The sequence below is a fragment of the Ptiloglossa arizonensis genome, chromosome 12 (assembly GCF_051014685.1).
Source record: "Ptiloglossa arizonensis isolate GNS036 chromosome 12, iyPtiAriz1_principal, whole genome shotgun sequence".
Classification (NCBI taxonomy): Eukaryota; Metazoa; Arthropoda; class Insecta; order Hymenoptera; family Colletidae; genus Ptiloglossa; species Ptiloglossa arizonensis.
This window is the reverse complement of record NC_135059.1, coordinates 12,102,269-12,123,525: the sequence shown is the minus strand read 5'-3', so window position 1 is coordinate 12,123,525 and position 21,257 is coordinate 12,102,269. Positions and strand designations below refer to the sequence as shown.

At 27.7% G+C, this 21,257-nt stretch overlaps 1 protein-coding gene across 7 annotated transcripts; it reads right to left on the bottom strand.

Annotated features, from left to right (window-relative positions):
- Positions 1-976: 976 nt before the first annotated feature.
- On the bottom strand, positions 977-20,988 carry LOC143153412 (uncharacterized). 7 transcript variants are annotated; one of them, XM_076324536.1, is made up of 13 exons: positions 16,488-17,039; positions 15,392-15,991; positions 15,126-15,300; positions 10,832-14,969; positions 9,404-9,550; positions 9,185-9,304; positions 8,833-8,983; positions 7,777-7,906; positions 7,481-7,634; positions 7,216-7,404; positions 7,013-7,132; positions 3,618-6,931; positions 977-1,119 (listed from the first exon to the last, which is right to left on the bottom strand). In XM_076324536.1, exons 4-13 carry the CDS (start codon positions 10,856-10,858, stop codon positions 1,110-1,112), a joined length of 4,362 nt encoding a protein of 1,453 aa, XP_076180651.1. In that variant the 5' UTR covers positions 10,859-14,969; positions 15,126-15,300; positions 15,392-15,991; positions 16,488-17,039; the 3' UTR covers positions 977-1,109. The 7 variants fall into 7 exon arrangements, with proteins under 7 accessions (XP_076180651.1, XP_076180649.1, XP_076180647.1 ...); XM_076324534.1 differs by having other exon boundaries at positions 15,126-15,221; XM_076324532.1 differs by having other exon boundaries at positions 15,126-15,651; positions 15,762-15,991.
- Between the last annotated feature and the right edge of the window lie 269 nt (positions 20,989-21,257).

The window sequence follows — 21,257 nt, the reverse complement described above, 5'->3', positions numbered from 1 at the left end:
TTAATAAATAATCTGATATTAAAAACAACAGTTTTAGTAATATCTTCATTATTTATTGATAAATAGATTTAAATCTTTTTCAAAAGCGACATTTTTTGTGATGTGTGTATAATATGCGAATGTATATATATTAACTTATGTACTTAACTACATATACAGACAAGTATATACACATGGTAATTGCAAACATTCATCTCTAAATTACGCACATTTTGCATTGTTTATAACTTATTCTGAAAGTTAAATTTATCAATAATACCCATTTAAATAGTTAAGAATTTGAACTATATTTTCAAATTTGAAATATTCATTAAATCTTAAAGCATCAAATTCTCATGGTTTCTGTTGTGACATCTATATTTTTAATTTACAGTATGGTTTGATAGATCAATTATTTTTTAGACTAGAATCAATTATCTACTAAAATTTTTGCTAATACACATAGATAAATATAAGAACGTGTGTTGTACCTTTTTTCTATCTTTCCTGCTTGCCAGTTTAAATCTTCAAACATGCTTTATTACGAAAATTTCCAATAAAAACATGGTTGAATTAGTCATATTATGCCCTTTCTATTTATATTAAAAAAACAATGGATTCCATTTAAAAATATGTAAGTGACCTTAATGTTTTGAAAAGCATTTCATTTCAATTAAAAAATTATTGTCTCCTTGAACCAAACAAAGTCTTACATTTTTCTGTCATCGGAAACAACAGAGATTTTTGAATGATCAAAATGAATAGACCACACTGTCAACAAACATACAATAAAATTCATTAGATTTACCTATATTTTGTTCTTTAATAAAACATAAATTCCGTGAAACAATTCTATAGATTGAATTGTCTTTTTATTGTACATAAATACCATCCAGCATTAACAATTGTAGAATAAAATGTATTTTTATATCCGCCACTTAGCATAACGCTGATACTTTGGTTCAAGATGCATCTTCAATTCTTCGAATTCATCAATTTCATTGATTCCATTATCATTAAAGTCACATAAATTGTTATATTCTTCATTGTATCTCCTTCCTTCTATTTCCACATCTTCATTTTCATTTATCTCTTTCTCCATTTCCATTTCTTCATCATCCATATTTGTTTTACTTTGTGCTACAAAAACCATATTAATAATTTTGTACCGTATGATTACATATTTTCAATATTTTTAGAAAGTATATATTACATTTATATTGAAATTTATAATTTATATTCTATCACAGTAAAGTAAAATTTTTATTTCTATTATATTTTATTTTAAGCATTAAGGAAAACTTATGAAATAGAAAAAATTTTTAATAATTTAATAAATTTAACAAAAACATTAAATGTAATAATTAGTTAAAAGTAAATTATATTTGAATCTATATCATTTATATAAAATATTAAAACAGAAAATGTCTCAAAAGAAATACTACATTTTTAGTAATATAGTACTTCTATATAGTTCTATAAATAACAATGATATATAAATATTTAGAAACTTCTTTATAGTAGCTGTAGTACCAGTAATGAAATGCAGTAATTATTATTTTTTAACTAAATATTATATATAACTATAATGATGAATCACATCAAGTTATACTGAATCTGGTTTTAAGGAGAGAAAAAAAAGTTTAAACATTTATTTTGGAATGAAATCACTGTTGAAAAGATAATATGTAGAAAATATACAGTAAATAACTGGATTACTGTTTGTATTAAAATTATATTTTGTACTACAAATTGGTCAATAAAAATTATTTCTAATTCAAATAAAAATACATTACTTTACTATACTTTTACAAAAACGTTTTTGTTATAAATTTATGTAAATAAAAATTTGAGAAAAAGAACATAATATTATCTGAATAAAAATGAACAATGTTTAACAGAATTTATATACAAATAATTCTGTAAATGTAAAAATATAATATTGTTCTTTTTAAACAGAATTATTATAAATTTCTACCTACAAAATATATTACTTTTATATGTTAAATGTTACAAAAATAAAGTATTATATGGACAAAGAGTGTTATAGTTTTATATTAGCAAAGGAAATCTATAAGAGAGTGATGAAAATTTAAGGTACTTTTTAGAGGAGAATTAATATGATTTCTTCATTAGTTAAACAAAAGTTATTATAATATTTGCAAGCGAGACACAAGATAATGTTGAAATCAGCATAGCTAAAAATATTGTTTTAGAGATAATATTTAAGTTTCATACAAAGTTATATACAAGAATTTTGATTTATTATAGTACATAATTATATGTGTCTTTGATAGATGCAAATTATTTTTACAAAACAATGTATCGTACTATTTTATAAAATTACAATCATACAATGGATAAATTTGTTCATTTTATTTATAATTTAATTCTTAATAATTCTTAGTTTATCATATATAGCGAGGAATAAAATATGAAATCAATATTTTACCATTATACAGAGTTTTACAGATAGAATAATTTTTCACACAGTAACGTGTATTTATATTATTTAATAAATGATTTTTAAATTAATTTTTTTTCTATGATTATATTACAATTTTTATCTTAACAAAGAAGATGATGAAATCATAAATTTATAAATCTTATAATAGTATAATATATTCTGATTCATATTTAATTTAGAATAAACAAAATTTAATTTAATTTGAAATTGCATTGTAATATAGCAAAGTAACAATGTATTGTCAATTACAGATTTCCAACATTATGAACTAATCTTACCTCTTAAAACTGAATGAATATTTAAAATATTCCAGAGAACAAATTTGTATAATTCGATATAGAAAACGTCAAATATTTATTCCTAACATTATATTATATGAAGTTTCATATTTATAGTAAAAAAGAATTCCATCGCCTTTTATAAAAGCTTAGATAAAAGAGCAATATTAGATTGTCCAGTAAATACATGCGGTCATTTCATCATAAATTTCTTCCGATAACAATTGTCCGTCGATACTGCATTATATACGATTCAACAGCTTTTGTTTTTCCGCATTAAAATTGTTCTGGAAGTTTTCAATTCATGTCAATAATAATAAAGTTTTAGATTAATAATTATGAAATTCTGAATAAATAAAAACAATCATCTTCGACACATGTTGCTCCATAAGTTTAATTATAATTTCAAGACTACCAAAATCATTCAAAATATTTCTAATGTCTATAACGAAAAATAGTTGAAAGATTTAAAAAGTGTAATTCTTTTCCAAACGATGAACCACCTAATTATCACTTTTTTCGTTCTCATTGCATTTAAAACACTTTTAAATATAATTTCTCAAAGGGTAATTTTAAAAAATTTCCAGAGCGTTGCGTCGAGCTCGTAAACAATAATAGGGAATATATAATAGAGTAAATGTTATTAAATATTTTTTGAAAAATAAAAATTCCACATTCATCAAAAATCGTATGAACTTATTGGACAATCTGATATGATAAATCTTTCACATTACACCTCAATACTTAATATTTGAACGATATATTCAAAATAACGAAATCATGTACATTGAAGTACAAGGGCATAAATACAAATATCTTCCTTCCCTTCAAAATATCTCTAACCAAATACAAATTTATGACTTTCGTCAATCCTCATAATGTTATTTACTCACCTTGTCGCATGAATTACTGTCGATGGCTCGGCAACATTAGTGCTCTCATCAGAAACAATTTCAATTGTCACATTATTCCTTGTGTTTGCTGCAACTTTTGAACACATAGTTGTGGCAACTGCACATTTAATTGTATTAAGATATTTATGAGTCATATCACTTATCGCATCTGAATTTGTAAATTTTACACGTTGAACAATATTTGATCCAAACTTTGTGAACATATATATATTTTCTAAAGGGTTACCACATGTATCATTACTTTTCTTTAAAAGACTTACACCTCTTTTTGGAGGGGCAATAGGATAAACTTCTGTACATTTTGAGAGACATTCAGAATCAGTACCAGAATCATCGTTTTCTTGCAATTTCTGTTTCTTATGAAACCGTGTGCTTTCCTGAATATTATGATGCACAGAAAACATTTTTCCCTCAATTTTAGAAGCTTCACTCTTTTTATGAAGTTTCTGCAGTTTTTTTATTACAAGATTTATGCATGAATTAGATACTTGAGGTAAGTCATGAATCGAGGTCTTTATTATAGCATTACTTGAGTAACTGCTGGGAATAATTTCTGATGAGAGACCTTCTTTAGTAAAAGTTTCACCAACAGAGATATCAGCTATATAAAATATAAGATCTCTAGGAACAGACTTATTGAAATTTATATAACAATACACTCTTGGTATAGGCATAATGTCTGTCTTTTTAAATGTACTGCCCATGGCATTTTCCATTAGTAGGTCATTGACGTTTGTTTCTTTTATATTACTTAACTCAAGATATTTGTTGTCCTTTGTAACAAATGTTTTTAATACTTCCTGTATTCTTGATGGATTTGTAACATCTTTATAAATAACTGAAGTACATAAATCTGTACTAGCATCATCAAAGTCAATGTTAATATCTTTATACATCAAATTCTTCTTCAATATTCCTGCTGCTGATTTGCTATTTACAATAGTACTTTGCCAATCCATGCTATTATTCGCATGGCAAATGTCTCTTCTTTCTACTTCATTACTCGACATATCGCGAGCATTTGTAAAAGCTTTCTTATAATTATTATTATTATTATTATAAATACTATGCATTTTGGTAACTTTATTATTTAAACAATTTGTTCCTATATTTACCTTCAACGCACTGCGATATGCAAGTGATTTATTATTTATATTACAATCACGCTCTTCATTGCATACGAAACATGCCAAATTACTTTGCTTATTCTCTAGATTAAAAACAGAATTATTTTCGATATCACCTTTCGCGTTTAAGTTTAATATTACTAAATTGTGCATTTTGTCAGGCGTCTTTATAGTGTACATATCATTTACATTCGTTATATCATACATTATATTACAAAACAAGGAGTTACTATCACTAGTAAAATTAATACTGTCCGTTAAAGTTTTATCACACATTTCTTTCACCAGTATGGAATTTACTTTGTTTAGTACTTCCTCTATAGTTTCGATATTTACGTCATTAATAGTTGCTTTTAAAAGAGAGTATTCATGTACATCCAGAAATTTAGATAAAGGTATAATCATTTTGTTCTCTGAAACACGTGTTAATAAACTATTATTTAGAATTTTAAAACAGTTATCAACTGCTATATTTGAAACAATGTAATTTGCAGGTAATAGTAAATCTTTGTTAATAAGCTGAATATAGCCTTTTGATTGTATTTCTTTAGGTACTCGATTACCCAATGTGGAAACATTATTTTCTTGTTCTTCTATACAAACTTTGAATTGTTTATTGTCATTGTTATAATCAGTGTACTCTTTTTGTATACCAGTTAAATTGTTTCCACACTCTTTTCTAAGTAAAAGATTCACTTCTGTAACTGCTTTTGAATAAGACTTGCTATTCTGTTCAGAAACATTTAAATTACCCTCAAATTTAAATGATGGAAATATGTTTGTTAAACTTTTTAAACTTAACATCTGAGCAATATTGAAAGATTTTGTTGATTTATTTTTTTGTGATATTGAAGAATTTTCTGTGCTATGATCACGAATTCTATCTCTGTTCTCGTTTAAGTAACATTGGAATTTATTTCCACGTGTCATTAAGCTGTTTATGCTATCTTGAAATGTACTCCTAGATTTCAATTGGCTAATAGGGAAAAAACAACTAGGATGTTGAAATAGTGCAAGCAATTTTTCTAAATTAGGAGTGTGTTTCTGTATACAAGATTTTTGGTTTATTTGTGGTTGCAATTCTGTCTTTTCATTTAAAAAAGTACTTCCTACGTTATTTGTCATATCATGATTTTTGTTAGTAAATATCGATTTATCACTTATTATAATACAACTAGAACTTTTGTCATCTTTATTAATATTTGTAGATGTTTTAATATCTTGTGTACCCTCGTTATAATTGTTTTCTGCATTTTGTACATGTGTTGTCGATGTTACACTGCCCAGTCGAGTTGGAATATTAATCTGATTGTACTGTACATCACAATATTCTTTACTTTTCGAAGTAACAGGATTTATACTGTCATCTAGTTGAGTTTTTACAGTAGCTTTGGAAAAATGTGTATCTGTAGTTAACTTTGTTATGTTAGCAAATTCATGTGCTGATGGTGTACACCTTTCTCCTACTTTGTTTGAAACTAAATAAGATACGTTGCTCGATGTGTTATGAAAATTTTCAGTATTTTGAGCATTATTCGTTTTTAAGTTGGATCTGAATACATTAACAGTCTCATCTGAGTCAGTTGACTTTGTAGTATTGATTTTAAAATTTGAACCAAATGTAACATTATCCTCAGATGAAGCAACAATAGGTTTATGTAAAGGCATAGTATTTGCTGATTCAACAACTGAAACCCGAAATCTAGATGACCCACTTGCAGAAGAAGCGCGATAGGTAGATGATTCAAGGGAGAGAGTATCTGGTGACGAAGATGTTGAGGAATTTGCAGAACATAATGATGTTTCTGGAACACGGGATACCACAAATCGACTTCGAGAAGGACTTGGTATCGGACTTGCTATAGGTGATGAGGCTGGACTAAGGGCTGGGGAACGTAGACGACCTCCATTGATACGTTTCGGTTCAAGCATCGATTGCCCTGATGCGTTATTTTGTATTGAAATCATGGTTGATAAAGAACATGGTAGTGTTTGACAAGTAAGCGAGATTTTACGAGAATTTGTGCTACAGAGAATGCTATGACGTGAACTTTCAGAACCTTCGCAATTTTCTTCTATAGTACGACTCTGCTCGTTTTCCAAACAACAAACTTGAATCTCAGCTACAAGCTGCGAATACTGTTGCAAGGTCTGGGCTAGGTAATCCTGTTATTAACATAAAAGAAACAAGCAATATTATGTAACATTAAATCTTTTTATACAATACAATAGAGATTGTTCACTTACTACTTTTATTCTAGGCTTATCATCCAAATCTATTTTAGTGATACTTCTATTTTTTTTCATAGCAGAACAGAGACTTTTCATTCCAGCTATTTGTATGTTATTATTTCGTAAGTCTATCCTCTAGAATAATAAAAAAAAAGGTATATATACTTAAATCAAAACAATTTCTCATTTTATTGTACTGCAACACTTTTAATATTTACTTGTAAAACCTGATTTATTTCAATAATCTCAGATAATGTAATAATTCCATCACATGTAAGTTCAGTTGATTGTATTCCCAATTGTAGTAAAATGCGATTTGCTTTTAATGCATCTTTTATGACGAATAACAATTCATCAGTTAGTGTGTTTTTTCCAATATTCAATGTTTCTAATGTTTTAGATGATGTCTACATAAATAAATAACATGAATATAAGTACATAATCTATGAATGCATAAATATAACCATAAATAAAATTACATACTATAATGCGTGAAAAATAGGGAGATGAATTTTGTGTTAGTTGATTATTCCATAATATTAATACACTTAAGCCTTTACCATCCTTGTCTTCATTTATTTGATTAATAAGACCTTCTAAGATATCACGCACACCTTCATCTTGGATGTTATTGTTACTAAAAAAAAAAAAACAAGCATAACAGTATATTATAATACTTACTCCATAATATAAAATCCTATGGAATAGTTTTAGATAATTAACAAACTCTTAGTAAATTATTCCTCTTTTAATACTGATTACTCTTCAATATTACATACCTAATATCAAGCAACTGTATATGGTTGTTAAACCTAAGGAGAGAACCAAGTTGTATTGCATCATAGAAATTAAATCCATTGTCAGCTAAATACAGTTCCCTTATTCCAGTGTTCATTTTTAATGCTGCAACTGATAAAAGAAATACGATATTAGAAATGGATACTCCACTAAAAAATTTCGTCATTGAATTAAATTAAGTATATATTATTAGAAATATAAATAATCGCATAAATTATAGTTATAAAATACTAAATGTAATGATTAGTTTAATATATGCCTGAAAATATTTGCTGTCATATACTAAAATCAAGTTTTTTAAATGGTTTCTTTATGAAAAATAATGTGTATTACATTTATTAAATAAGCTTACATCAATCGATTAAAATATTTGTAACTGATGTAACTAACTTTATATTGTAACATTATATTCTATTACATCATGTGAGATAAGATAAAGAATTGAAAATTCTTTCGTAATATCTAATACTTATGTATTTTGGCCGTGACGTGGATACAAATATTTGTTGTAATTTAAAGCGCGTAATCATATATATTACATAGTCCGTTGTTGTGTGTTGAAGGAATCAAAGGATTACTAAAAAAAAAACTTTAAAAAAATTAACAATAACTTTATTAACTATATATTCATTGAAGCTTGTTGCTTCAAGTCTTATATATAACAGTTACACTTAATATCCATTAGATTTTGTCGCAGATATCGAGGACCAGGGTTTATGATACGACAATTGCTATTGAGAACAGGAAAGGTTCTAAGGATTTCAAACCTTGAATAGAGTTTGAAGATTTCTTGCTACAATTTTTAATTCCAAGATTAACGGGGAAATCACGTCTGCATCGTAAACCCAGTTATTTTGTCAATCGTGAATATATATGTTTATTATATATATGTATATACAATGCACCTAATGATTTGTGAATGTTAATTAATAACTCTTATAAAAATAAAAATAAAATAACGGTTGTAAATGATAATGTTTAATTACTATTTTAAATTAAAATTATACAATTAGCAAACTGTATCACATAATAAATACCTAGTGTGATGATTGCTCTTCCTGAAAGTTCACAGTTTTCTAACTTTAGCACATGTAGATGGCAGACTACTCGTAATGCACGACTCAAAATATTCATGTATTCTTCGTTAAGTATTACATCCTTAGCTTCAAGATGTTTTAAACATTGGGTCTAGACAAATAATGGTTGCATTAATTGTACATTGAATAAGGTACAAACAAAATTTAAACAATCATATTCATGTCATTATTAATATTTATATCCTTCTCAACTATTCTAACATGCAATAATCAATCAAACAACTATGCATTACTTTCAATACTAATAACAATATCAAAACTTTCTTATTAAAAAAGTGCTTTTTATATATACCTTTCTTATCAAATTTGCACATGCATGCCAACCATGAACTCCAATGCCATGATTAGATGAAATATTTAAGTGTTTTGCAGATTCATAATATTCTAGCATATCAAATAATATCACAGAGCTCTGTAAATAAAAATACAAATAACAATAAAATAACACTAAATAACATTTGATAATAACTAATTTCAAAATTAGTAGATAAAAATTGTACAAACAAAATACCTCATCATTCAAAGACGTTGCTTCTAAATCAACTTTATTAAATTGAACTCTTTTAAAAATTTCCTCCAATGGTTCACAGTGATCAGGATCCAATGGCTGTCCTTTTAAATTAAGTAATTCGCTATTCTTTTTAGATATATCTAAAGTCTGAAAATTTATATTTATTATAAATGTTAATTAATTTATAATTAATGTTAAGAATTTGTTAATCAATTGTAGTTTTATGTCGATTATCTTCTCGTACGCAGCGAATGGTTTGTAGTTGAAACGAGTCGTAACTAAAAGACTAATGTACAGGGTGGACTACCTAAACAAATTGCTTTTTCAGATTATTAAAAATATAATTCAGTGGCCTACAAAAGCGAAAAATTCGTTCAACTTAATTTTGTTAAAACTTTAATAGCGTTTTTTTTTAAATATAATTGTACATAATTAAAGTAGGGCATTATTCTTCAAAACAGGATAAGTACGAAATGAATTAAGTAATTTTTCTTTATGTAAATAAGGAATATTTATTACATGATAAAAACATCGTTTTACAAAAGTCTTTGTACGGTCGTAGAATCTTATTCGTAGATGTTCAAATGTTTAATGCAAATAACGAGCGGGGACATTTTGTTGCTGAAAATCAACAGTCAAAAGTTTCGGTAAAATTTCGGCAACAGTACGATTACATCGTTGTTAAAATAAGCTTAGAAATATGGATTGTTTACACACGTGACTGGTGTCACATAAAATCGTATACTTTACATTTTAATCGATGTTTATTTATGAAATGTGAAAATTATAACACACGAATGAATTTGATTAGGAAGAAAATAGTTCAATATATCTTTGTTTAAGGTGCAACAGCAATGTAACCAAAAGTTTATTAATAATAAGTAAATTAAACAATCTTTGTACAAAACTTTGTATAAAACTTATTTGATCCATTATCACATTGTTGTTACATTTTAGAGAAAGATATGTAATTATTTATCCTTGTATTATTTTCATTCACTTGTTTCAATTGTCACATTTTATATATAAAAATCAAATGAAGCTTAAAGTATACGATTGTGACATCCATTGTATATAATTTTATTTAAAAAAAAATGTAAGGACGTTGCAGTTCCACATACATTAATTTTGAATTTTTTACAAATTCCTTTGAAGAGTAATAAGATTTATTTCAAATATTAATTTACAATTTACATAATTGAAAAAGATATGAACAATAAAACGAAGATACAAAAATACGATACATGTCCTTTTGTACAACTAATACAAGACTTCGACGACTCGAGCGTTCGCTTTCGTGTTTTTTCGACTTTGTTCGTTATCCACACTTTCCCTGATTACTTTTGTAAATATGATTTTTTTTCGTAAAAAAAAAAAAAAAACTTTATATAAACCGAGTATACATATAAAACACTAATACGCTCTTACTTTAATAGCGAGTCCAATCTCCTGCATTAGCAATAATAGCTTGATATCTCCTTGGTACACTTTCTACCAATTTTTCTGCGTACGATACCGATAGCGATCTCCATATTTGACGAATCCGGTCTATCAGGGTTCTCAATTTTAATATACGTTTCCCTTTAAGTTTGTGCTTCGTTAAGAACCACATATTTTCGATTGGATTTACACCGGGGGACCGGGATGGCTAATCCAATTGTTTATCGCTTTCCATTCCCTACAGATGTAACTTCTGTGTTTTGGATTGTTATCTTCTTGCAACATCCATGTGTTCTCGGTTTCGAGTGAACCAACGTTTCACCAATGTAAGAAGCCTCCTTTGATAGATACAGTTCTAATATTTACGCAACGATAGTGTTAGACTTTTAGCGAAAAGTCCGAGGATCACTTCGTCTTCTCCGGTACCCACTTTAAACCATGATTCGGAAGATCGTCGACACTTCTCGTTTCCTTGTACTTATCTACTTACTTCTTATCAAACTGTGGTGACCTGGCAAGTATTTTGCAGCACTTGCGAAACTCATTTTTGGCCTTTTCGGGTGACTACACAGGAAAACCGCCTCGAACCGATTTGCGTGCACAGCACTCGTCTCGAAAAGATCTGTTCTCGACAACATTAGAAACGAATCTGAAAGAAACTTAGCCGACGCATATTCGAGGGGAGTGTATATGTTTACATTATCACGGTTTCCACTTCAGTGGGTGTCGAGTTTTGAAGATACCGCCCACGAGTTCTTATGGGACAGATTGTAGCTCGTTTGACATCAACGAACCGTTGTCGAGAAACAATAATATTATGAAAAATATCAACGAAATTTTGCGTTCTTGATTATGCTGGACATTTCGTTCATAAAACACATTAGTTTTCAGGAAAAATGTTCCCATTAGGCGTGCATTATGATACAATGCTAACAGGGCAAAGTTTGGGGAGGTGTCTAAGCTTCAAAATTTCGTTTGAACATGACTGTCTAGGCTATCTAGCTACCTAAATAGCATGCACAGAAATCAGTGATAAATTTCTCATTTAAAATAATTTTATATACATACAATAGAACGAGCTCGTTAGAGGTTTGTAATCTGTGATATCCCAAGAAGGGACATCACTTAAGTGCAAATCGCCCATTTTAATGATACTTAACTCGCCTTTGTAATGCGATAAAGTCATAAAAATGTTATCTATTGATCGGTGCATTGCCTTATCTCATAGACACGCACCAATTATCCTTATCCATCTCAGCAACAATCCTATACCGTACGTATAGAAGAGTATCCGTGTCCATGATAAAATCGATAAGTGGAATGAAAATAATATTTCACTAGAAGAAACGGTATTTCGTAATGTTTTCAAAATTGTCAAATATATTTTACATATGTTCTAAACGATTAAGAAGTTCCGGACTTCGTAAGAAACACAATTATTAGTAAACGGTAAAAGTTATATTACGCGTTAAAATGAAGACTGAATAATTGAACTAGAATTCAGTCTTAAAAGCAAAGATCATTGTACACGATTATTAATAATAAATCAAGTGTACGTAAGCGTCACCAGTGGCCGAGATGACGGTTTTACCTGTGTATTATCGATATGATGCAACCCACAGGTGTTGCCGAGAAGCAGTTGCATTACCTCGTAATAACCCTCAAGGGCAAACACATCGGCTTTCTACAATAACATTGCCTTTACGGGTGGAACATAGGTTCAAGTTAACCCAACATAAGACTTCGAGTATTAAAGGATAGGGGTAGGAAGTTTCCTAATTAATAAAAAAATTCGGTAAAAATTCAAGAGCAATAAGAACAGTTGGCTACACGTCACAAGTGTACAAAGTTTAGCCCAAACCAGAACTTTATCTGGTCCGCAAATTTAATGTCAGAAAGAAATTTAAAAATCTGTATATTTTGTAACTGTAATCTGACTTGCTTCGTTGACAATTTCAATCAAATAATACAATAACATTTCGTAAAAACGTAAGAACGAAAAATTATCCACATATTTCGAATAATGCACTTTTCGTAAGTATTATTCGGTAGCAGTGACATTTTAGAATACAATTTTTCAATTGCAAACGCGAATAGAGACAAAACCCGAGATCAATTGAAATATGAAAATCTAAACACTATTAAAATCTACTACTATTGCAAACTGCTACAATTTCGTTGGCTACAACTGCTGGAACATGTAAGTTGAAAATATGTAAGTTAAATTTGTCTATGATTGTCTATGAAAAGTAGTCCTCTTAGGAAGTAATACTGGAAGCAGTCTTCATCCTTTAGAGTAACGTCATTCAAGTCAGGTCTCATGAAACCTCCAAGAGTCTCCCACTCCCGTTTAAATGCGACACAAATATATATTTGTGTGTAGAGTCTACGTGTTTCCTTAGAGCAATTTAATTTATCATGACTATCTCTTTAGCGTCGCGTGGTTTTCCATTAATTATAGTAAGAACGTACGACTTTCAACTCTGTTAGTAAATATGCGTTCTACATACTAAATCCGCTGTGCATTCGCCATTATCGAATGTGCTATGCTTGACTTTTCAGCCATCGGCCGATAATTCGCAAATTACCCAGCGACAGGCACATCTGACTCGAATTTTTCATCGTTTATAACTTTAAAATGAAACCTCTACCATAATTTCATCGCTCTTGATTTTCATCTTATTTTGGTCTATAGAATCACCCCACCCCTAAACATAATAGTTAAACACCTTACATGAATAGTATAGGATGTATGGTTGCTACATACACACCGAGACACAGCTCTTGAGACAAATTAACGACAATAACACGAGTGTACATAGCTTGTTGGCTCAAACTGAATATGTAAGCCGAGCAAACGTCACATATCCAACGTGGATATATTTGTGGAAGTGTCGTTTCTTCATCGCAAATGTATGTATATAATGTCACAATGAAGATCATTCGTGTCCATCGTGAACATGTTCAGGAGAATGTCGCTTATACATTGTAAATATAATTTAAGAATAAACATTATCAATGTCTAACGTAAATTCGCGCCAAATTAACACATTGGCGTCGGAGGAAATTTGCAACATTCCACTCAATTGTCTTACGTACAAAAAAATTGATATAACTTTTTAACCAATTGATATTTTTTAAAGAAATTTTGATAAAATTAGAAGATTCTGTTTTTGACGTAATAATTTACACTTTTTAACATGCGATTATCATCAATTATCGACATTATTTTTATCGTTAGTGAGAGTTATCTGTTACGGTATCACTAAAGAAAAATTAAACCATTAAGTGTTTTACGCATTTATTTCTAGACAGGAAGAGTCTGAATGACGCACATGTACGTCATCCGGCATCAATGTGTTAACGATAAAACAAAAGAAAGTGAAAATGTTATACATTCAGTTAAAAAACCAAACCACTACAACTACATTATAAATCCTCGATCGCCGTACAACATATGCACCCCCCCTCGATCATCACGTTCCTGTATAATCCCTTTATGTCTCATTTATACGATCGAATATTAGAAACAGCAATCTTATAGGTACTGATTCAAACATTATATAATTAAATTATATATACTTAATAAATAATATCTTTAATCTTAAATTCATAATTCATTTTGATAATTATTTAGGATAGAGATCATCTCACATATTTGGATGATCTTGAAATATGTTGTCAAGGTTAATATTCTGAATAAGTTTTTTTCCTATGCACACCACAACTTCTGCTCAATTTTACTTTCCAAAATATTAACATAAATATTTTTAATACTGTATATTGCACTTTAAAAGTTTCAAGTACATTTGAAATAGGTAATAAATAAAGCCCAATACTGAATCTGGACTTAAATTGTAGAATAGTTTGTTTTCGGTAGAGAAAGAGAGATCAAAGTTGGACTACATTTTGTTAAGAGAACCCCCATACATGTTTTACCATTACTGTTACTGGTTTTTTTTTTTTAAGTTTTAAGTTTTAAGCATATATATAGATGTATACTCAGTGCATTTCATATAATACAATTTTAATAAATTGATCATGTAAATATTAATGAATGCAACAAAATAAAAGTCAAAATAACAAAGTATAGTTGTCATATTAGTCATAGTTTCTTAACATTCATCTATAAATATAATTATTACAATTAGAACAAGAAAATTGTATTAGTAAAAGATATAGCAGTAATTTAATAATTTCAACCTTTTCATCTGAATTTAGCTTTATAAGTAATTTTTCATCATTTATTCTTCCATACAGCCTATTCTATTTTCTTGCTTACCTTTAACTCTCATTTTTTATTATATTTATAACCTGCAAAACTTCACAAATTTGTTTTGTCTTTCTCCCTCTCTACATTCCTTAAATTAGATCAACCCTGCAAAAGTTCTTGTATTCTTATATTTAATCTGTGTAATATATTGCAATCCTATATAAAATGACTTAAAGTTCCTGGACTATTATCAAAAATATTACAATTTTGTTTATTCTTAAGTAACCAATATTTAATCTATTACTATGCCACAATTCCATATTTACATATCTCACCTTTACTGCTAATTTCAGATCAGAAGATCCAGTTTCCTCCAGGTATTCTGATCTCCACTTAGTTATTAGATACCTATAGCTCTTATTAAAATATTATCTTCTTTCTTTATCCATTCTTTGTACCACCTTGTTCTTTTACCTTAATATATTCCTTCGACAATTTCTTTTCTCAAATTTTAATATTCCCTTTTTTGCACTTATTCTATGTGGTGTCTTGTTATGTGCTATTGGAGTCTTTGATATGTGCCAAGTTCTTTTTTCTACCATTTTTAACAAATTCTCTTTCACAATTTTTCTTTATATGTTTAGATTTTTTTTCTATGATAGGTACTCTGTTCCAATCCATTTATTTCAATTTTATCTTACTTACCAACTTTTGCATTTATGTCCCAACAATTATCAATATCTCTTCTTCCTTTTCTTTGATCGCTTCTTCTGTATTTCTTGGCAGCTTCTCCATATTTTAGCCATTGTATATGGAAAGTATTCTCCTTGTTTTACTAACAATTCTCATTATTTGTTATACTAATTTTTCTATTTTTCTGCTTATACTCTATGTTTACTTATTTTTAACTATAATTATATATTTAACCATAATCCCTGTTCAAAATTTTATCTTTTTTATTTTCCATCTTTACAAATTGACATTTTCATAGACAATGTTTAAATATTTTTTTTGTAATCCTATTTCAACTTTTTTTCTCCATTCATGTTTCTATTAGTTATATACAGTCAAAGCTTCCTACATATTATCAAAAATTTTAACCTTCTCCTAATAACCCTGGTATGTTCAGAAATAAGATTCTCAATAGTTTTATTTTAAGCAATTTATCCCTCGATAAAATGTGCCAGAACATCCTCACTATATTTTATGTTCTTTAGCTCTAATCTCTCTTACCTACACAATATTACATGTAACTTTTAATTCTTTTAAACACATTTGCTTTATCTTTCTTTTACTTTACCTTTGCTTACCATAAGACCTTTAACTATTAAATCATTTTTCCTTCTGATACTTTTATATTTTTTAACTAAATTACTCATTTTAAATATATCTCTTATTTAACAATCAACGATTGCTTTCAATTTTACTTACATTTATAATTCCTGTTTTATCTTTTCTTCTTTCACTGCCTTTATTCTATTCTTGTTTTGCTTGCTTTTAAACCATTTATTCAATTTCGTCTAATTTTTCTCTATAATTTTGCATTTTAAATTCTTTGGAAAATCTATTACCAAATCTATCACTTTCTGCATACCTGTAATTTTCTTTATTCTACCCATAAAGCCAATCATTGCACCTTTTTCTTTCTGTTTCGCTGTTATCTCTGCTTTTGATGGCTTCACTCTCTTTGTTGTTTTGTCTTTTCCGCTTTCTTCACATTTTATTTACTTCTTTACTTTAGTTGATAATTATTCTTCTGTATAAATTATTAACTCTTCGATATTTGTGCCATTATCCTTCTTCATTTAAATTCCTCACATTCATATTTTTAATAATCTTATGACTCCTTTAATCTTCCTAACCTCAATTCTTCTACCTACAATCTGACCTTCATATAATCATTATCTCTTGCAATTTGCTGCTCTTAATTTTGCAACTCACATGTCTCTATTTTCAACTATACTTATTTAATCACACTTTTTACTATTCTCTATTGTCACACTTGCATTCTTTCACCTGTCTTTTAATCATGTTTCCAATAAAAATATATTATAAATACTGTATATGAGAAAATTTTTAGTTTTTTAATTTAAATCCAAATTTGCAAGGTTGTGTTACTTTCAATATATTATGGGAAGTATACAGATTTGTTGCATCAATGCTTATAATAACCACATTAAATATATCAAATAATTTACATTTCAATGTTATATTTTTTCAGTTTTGGTTATGAATGATATGTACATATATATATTTATATTTGAGTAGAAATTTATAAACTATTAAGTGATAAATTTTTAAATTGGATTATCATAATAGTAAATGTACCACCCTGTACATTATCATACAGGCTCTTTGACTAATTCATCTATTTTTACTATTCCTATTGCTTTTAGTGATATGAAAAAATGATTACAAGAAATGTTTAATTCGAAAGAACACATATCACTCTGAAGAAAATTTTGTTTTCATTATTATATTTCTAAAAATGTACTCTTATGCTACACTTGTACAAACAAGAAATCATTAATTAATTCTTATGTTAACATTTAACTCGCAAGTGTGCTACACATATGTGTGTTTTTCCTGTAGTCTTACTAATATGGAGACTACAAAACATACTGTGTGATAATCACTGAAGGTGCTATATAATTCGAGACAGTGAAAGATTTAAACATAACAGATTAACTATATGTGGAGGATTAATAGTGATTAATGAATATTTATTTAGATATAAATCATAAAATATTATTCAAACTTCATTTCTAACAAAGAAATTTAAAACATTTATATTTATCTTTTGAAATCCATGTTCTCATATCATTAAAAGCTGTAAATATATTGTACATATTGTAAATATAAGTATTTTACGTATTGTAAATATAAAGCAACTGATGGCTTTGACATATCGATTTATGAGTATTTATGTTCTTTACAAAACTATAACTATTTCAAACACATTACTGTGTCACTTCTTACTCTTTTAGGAAATATTATTATAGACTTTCATACTTTTCTCCTTATCCAAATTAATATTCAATAAACTAATTAAAGAAAAAAGTAATTTTACCTCAAGTTGACTTATAACAATTTCCAGAGGATCTGTGTTGTGCTTTATACAGGATTCCTTATATGCAGAGATTAAATCTTCATGATTTACATTTTCAGCTGTGAACAATTAATCAATATATTATTAAAGTACAAAATATCTTAAAAATATTAAGAAGTAAATGACTGAAGGAAGATGCTTTTAGAAAACTGTAGAATGCATATATTCAAACCTATTCAATAAAAATTGAACTAGTGATATGTATTAAAAACATAATTTTGAATTTCAATTTATATTTGCATTTCATAAGTGTAGTATTTCTTAACACGTTCACTGCGGTATTTATTGGTGACTCACCAAGTTTTTCATTTGTAGCAATGACTTGATCATTAATTAGTGTCTACATTTCCATTGAATGTTCACCTCACTATCACAACAAAGCAAGTTGATAAATTTGACCCTGGAAGCAAAGGATCAAGACAAAATCAACTCCACATTTTTCTCTTAAGAATGTAGCCAAATATTTACTTGCACTCTACTTCAATATGAATTAATATTATATAATTTAATATGAATGTAAATCACATACTAAAAAGCAAAAAATTTGTTTTCAATACCTAAGGTTCTATTTATTCAAAAAGTAGCTTCCACTTTTCCATATGCATTTGTACAATTCCACAGAGAACGTATTAATATAATAAAGTAAAGGAACTCATAAATTACATAAAAATTATTAAACCATTAAAATGTTTACATATATCATAAATTTATTTTTAGAAAAATTTATTAATTCTCATATAATACTTCTAAAACACTGAATGTAGCTGAGAAAACGTTTAATAACATTATTAATAATGTGCTAGGGAATTCCAGAAATTGTTTATTATTTAAAATATAATTTTAAATATCTTTCATGAAAATGCCTACTTTGTAAATTAGAATTAAAGAATATCATACTTTAAAAGTAACTTACAGGTTAATTATATATTGCACATGCTTTAATATTGCATCAAACTTATAATTAGTACATGGTTCACATTGTGAAATCTTAAACGTTCTTCAATTGACATGACCTATAAAAAAACCTAATAGCTTAGTAATACACTACCACTATGAAAATAAATAATTATAAACATAATACTGGTAAGTTACATTAAGCAATTCTATTTATACACACTAATAACTTCTTTAAAATAATATTTAAAGAAATTATTGTATTAAATTATATAAAGTATGTTACAAATTTAACTTATACTTTTTAATCATTTGGTTCATTTTCTTATATACTTTGCTCTTAATAGAAATATATCTGATAAGTATTAAAAAAAAAACATGGATTTTAAATATATGAATGTATGATGTAATAAATATAGTTTACATATACGATAGAGAATATTGAACTAAGTATTGCATAAGAAAAGTCACAAAATTCAGAAGAATAAAATTGTATTTAAAAATTAAATTAATGAAACTAATATACTTCTTTACAAAATAATATTTAATCAATTTTATTTTATGAAAGCATATTTAGTTTTATTAAATTTTATATATCGAAATTAATATTTGTTTTTGAAATATAAATAGTATAATCTAACTAAAATAATATTGGAAAACATAAATCTCTTGTGTACATATAATGTTAATTGTGTAACCCAAAAAATAAATTTATACATGTATCATTTCATATATTAACTTCTTTCAAAATTTGTATATACTTTTACAAAACAAATTTCACAACTAGTATTTTTTGTAAAAATGACAGTATATCAATTATAACGTGAATTTCTAATAACAATACTTTCAACTAACAAAACATCTCATCTCATCAGCTACTTAGCACTCATAAGATAACATGCACAAAAGATTTTTTATTTAGTTATACATTTATTTTATTAAAAACAACTTAATATTTAAGAAAGTTATAACTAATAGTAAGTTTTCTGTGAGTTCAAAATATATAAGAAAATCTACTAAAGTATTAATAAAATTATAAATTTCCTTAGTTACATTAATAAAGTATCTGTATTAATTTTGATTCGTATAAATTCATAAATATATTTAAACATTGATGAATTTAAGTTTGTAATAATTTCTAAATTATCAATATTCGTCGATTGTTACCGACGATAAACTCTACAGGTTTCTACCACATCACCTGCATATTACTACATTTATGAAAAGGAAAAGTAAATTGATAAAATGCATGTGTATTGAAAAATGAATGAAAAACTTATATGTATACAAGTTGAAGCATCATTCTCACCAAGTTTCCAAGGATTGGCTGGTTCCAGATATCCCGTAACCAAGAGATTGTCATTTGCTGGAAAACTCACACGTCGTGGAGACGATTTCTTGGTGAGAGCCAAAGAACTTCGTAATTTTTTTCCATCGATTAATATATAGGGCGAAAGTGGAACATTGCCTGTACCAAACCGTGGTCTCCTAGTAGTTAATGTTCTTGGAGGAAGTTCTTCAGGATTGTCCTCAACTTTCAAGGTCGTAAGCGAATTCTCGCAGATCTGCGCTACTGAATCCGCTCCTTCGCTCATATTCAACAAATTTCTAACACATTTTGTCAGCCGAAATTTACTTCACACCATGCACAACACTCACACGCACGCATATATACACCACAGCAATATGTCAATACGACCGTTCCGAAGAATCGTTAACGCGCGTATCGAAGCAAACGTCAGCTACTCATACATTACGTCCGCCATCTTTATTACTGTGTAACAAGTCGACAACTATAAAACTTAATTGGAACTAGAAGTATAAATTACATTTTACATTATTAAGTATTAAAATATTATTTTCAAATAACATCATTAATATTATTTGATTTATAAATAAAATAATTTAAAGTAATTGATTAAAAAATAATTCTGAAAGTGTACAATTGTTTAGTATATTTAAAAACAGTTACTATAAATATATTGACGGTTTATTTAATACCAATTACGTAAAACAATTCTCATCATCATAAGTTCCAGAGTTTACAAGGCTTTCTTTGCTGTTTCGTTATTATAGTATACTATATTAAACTCAAGGACAACATATAAAAAAACACGTGATAACAGGAGAATCTCATTGATTCGCGCGTCTTTGACCAGATGTTCATCTGGGGATAACAATTTGTGGTGTGAAAAGGA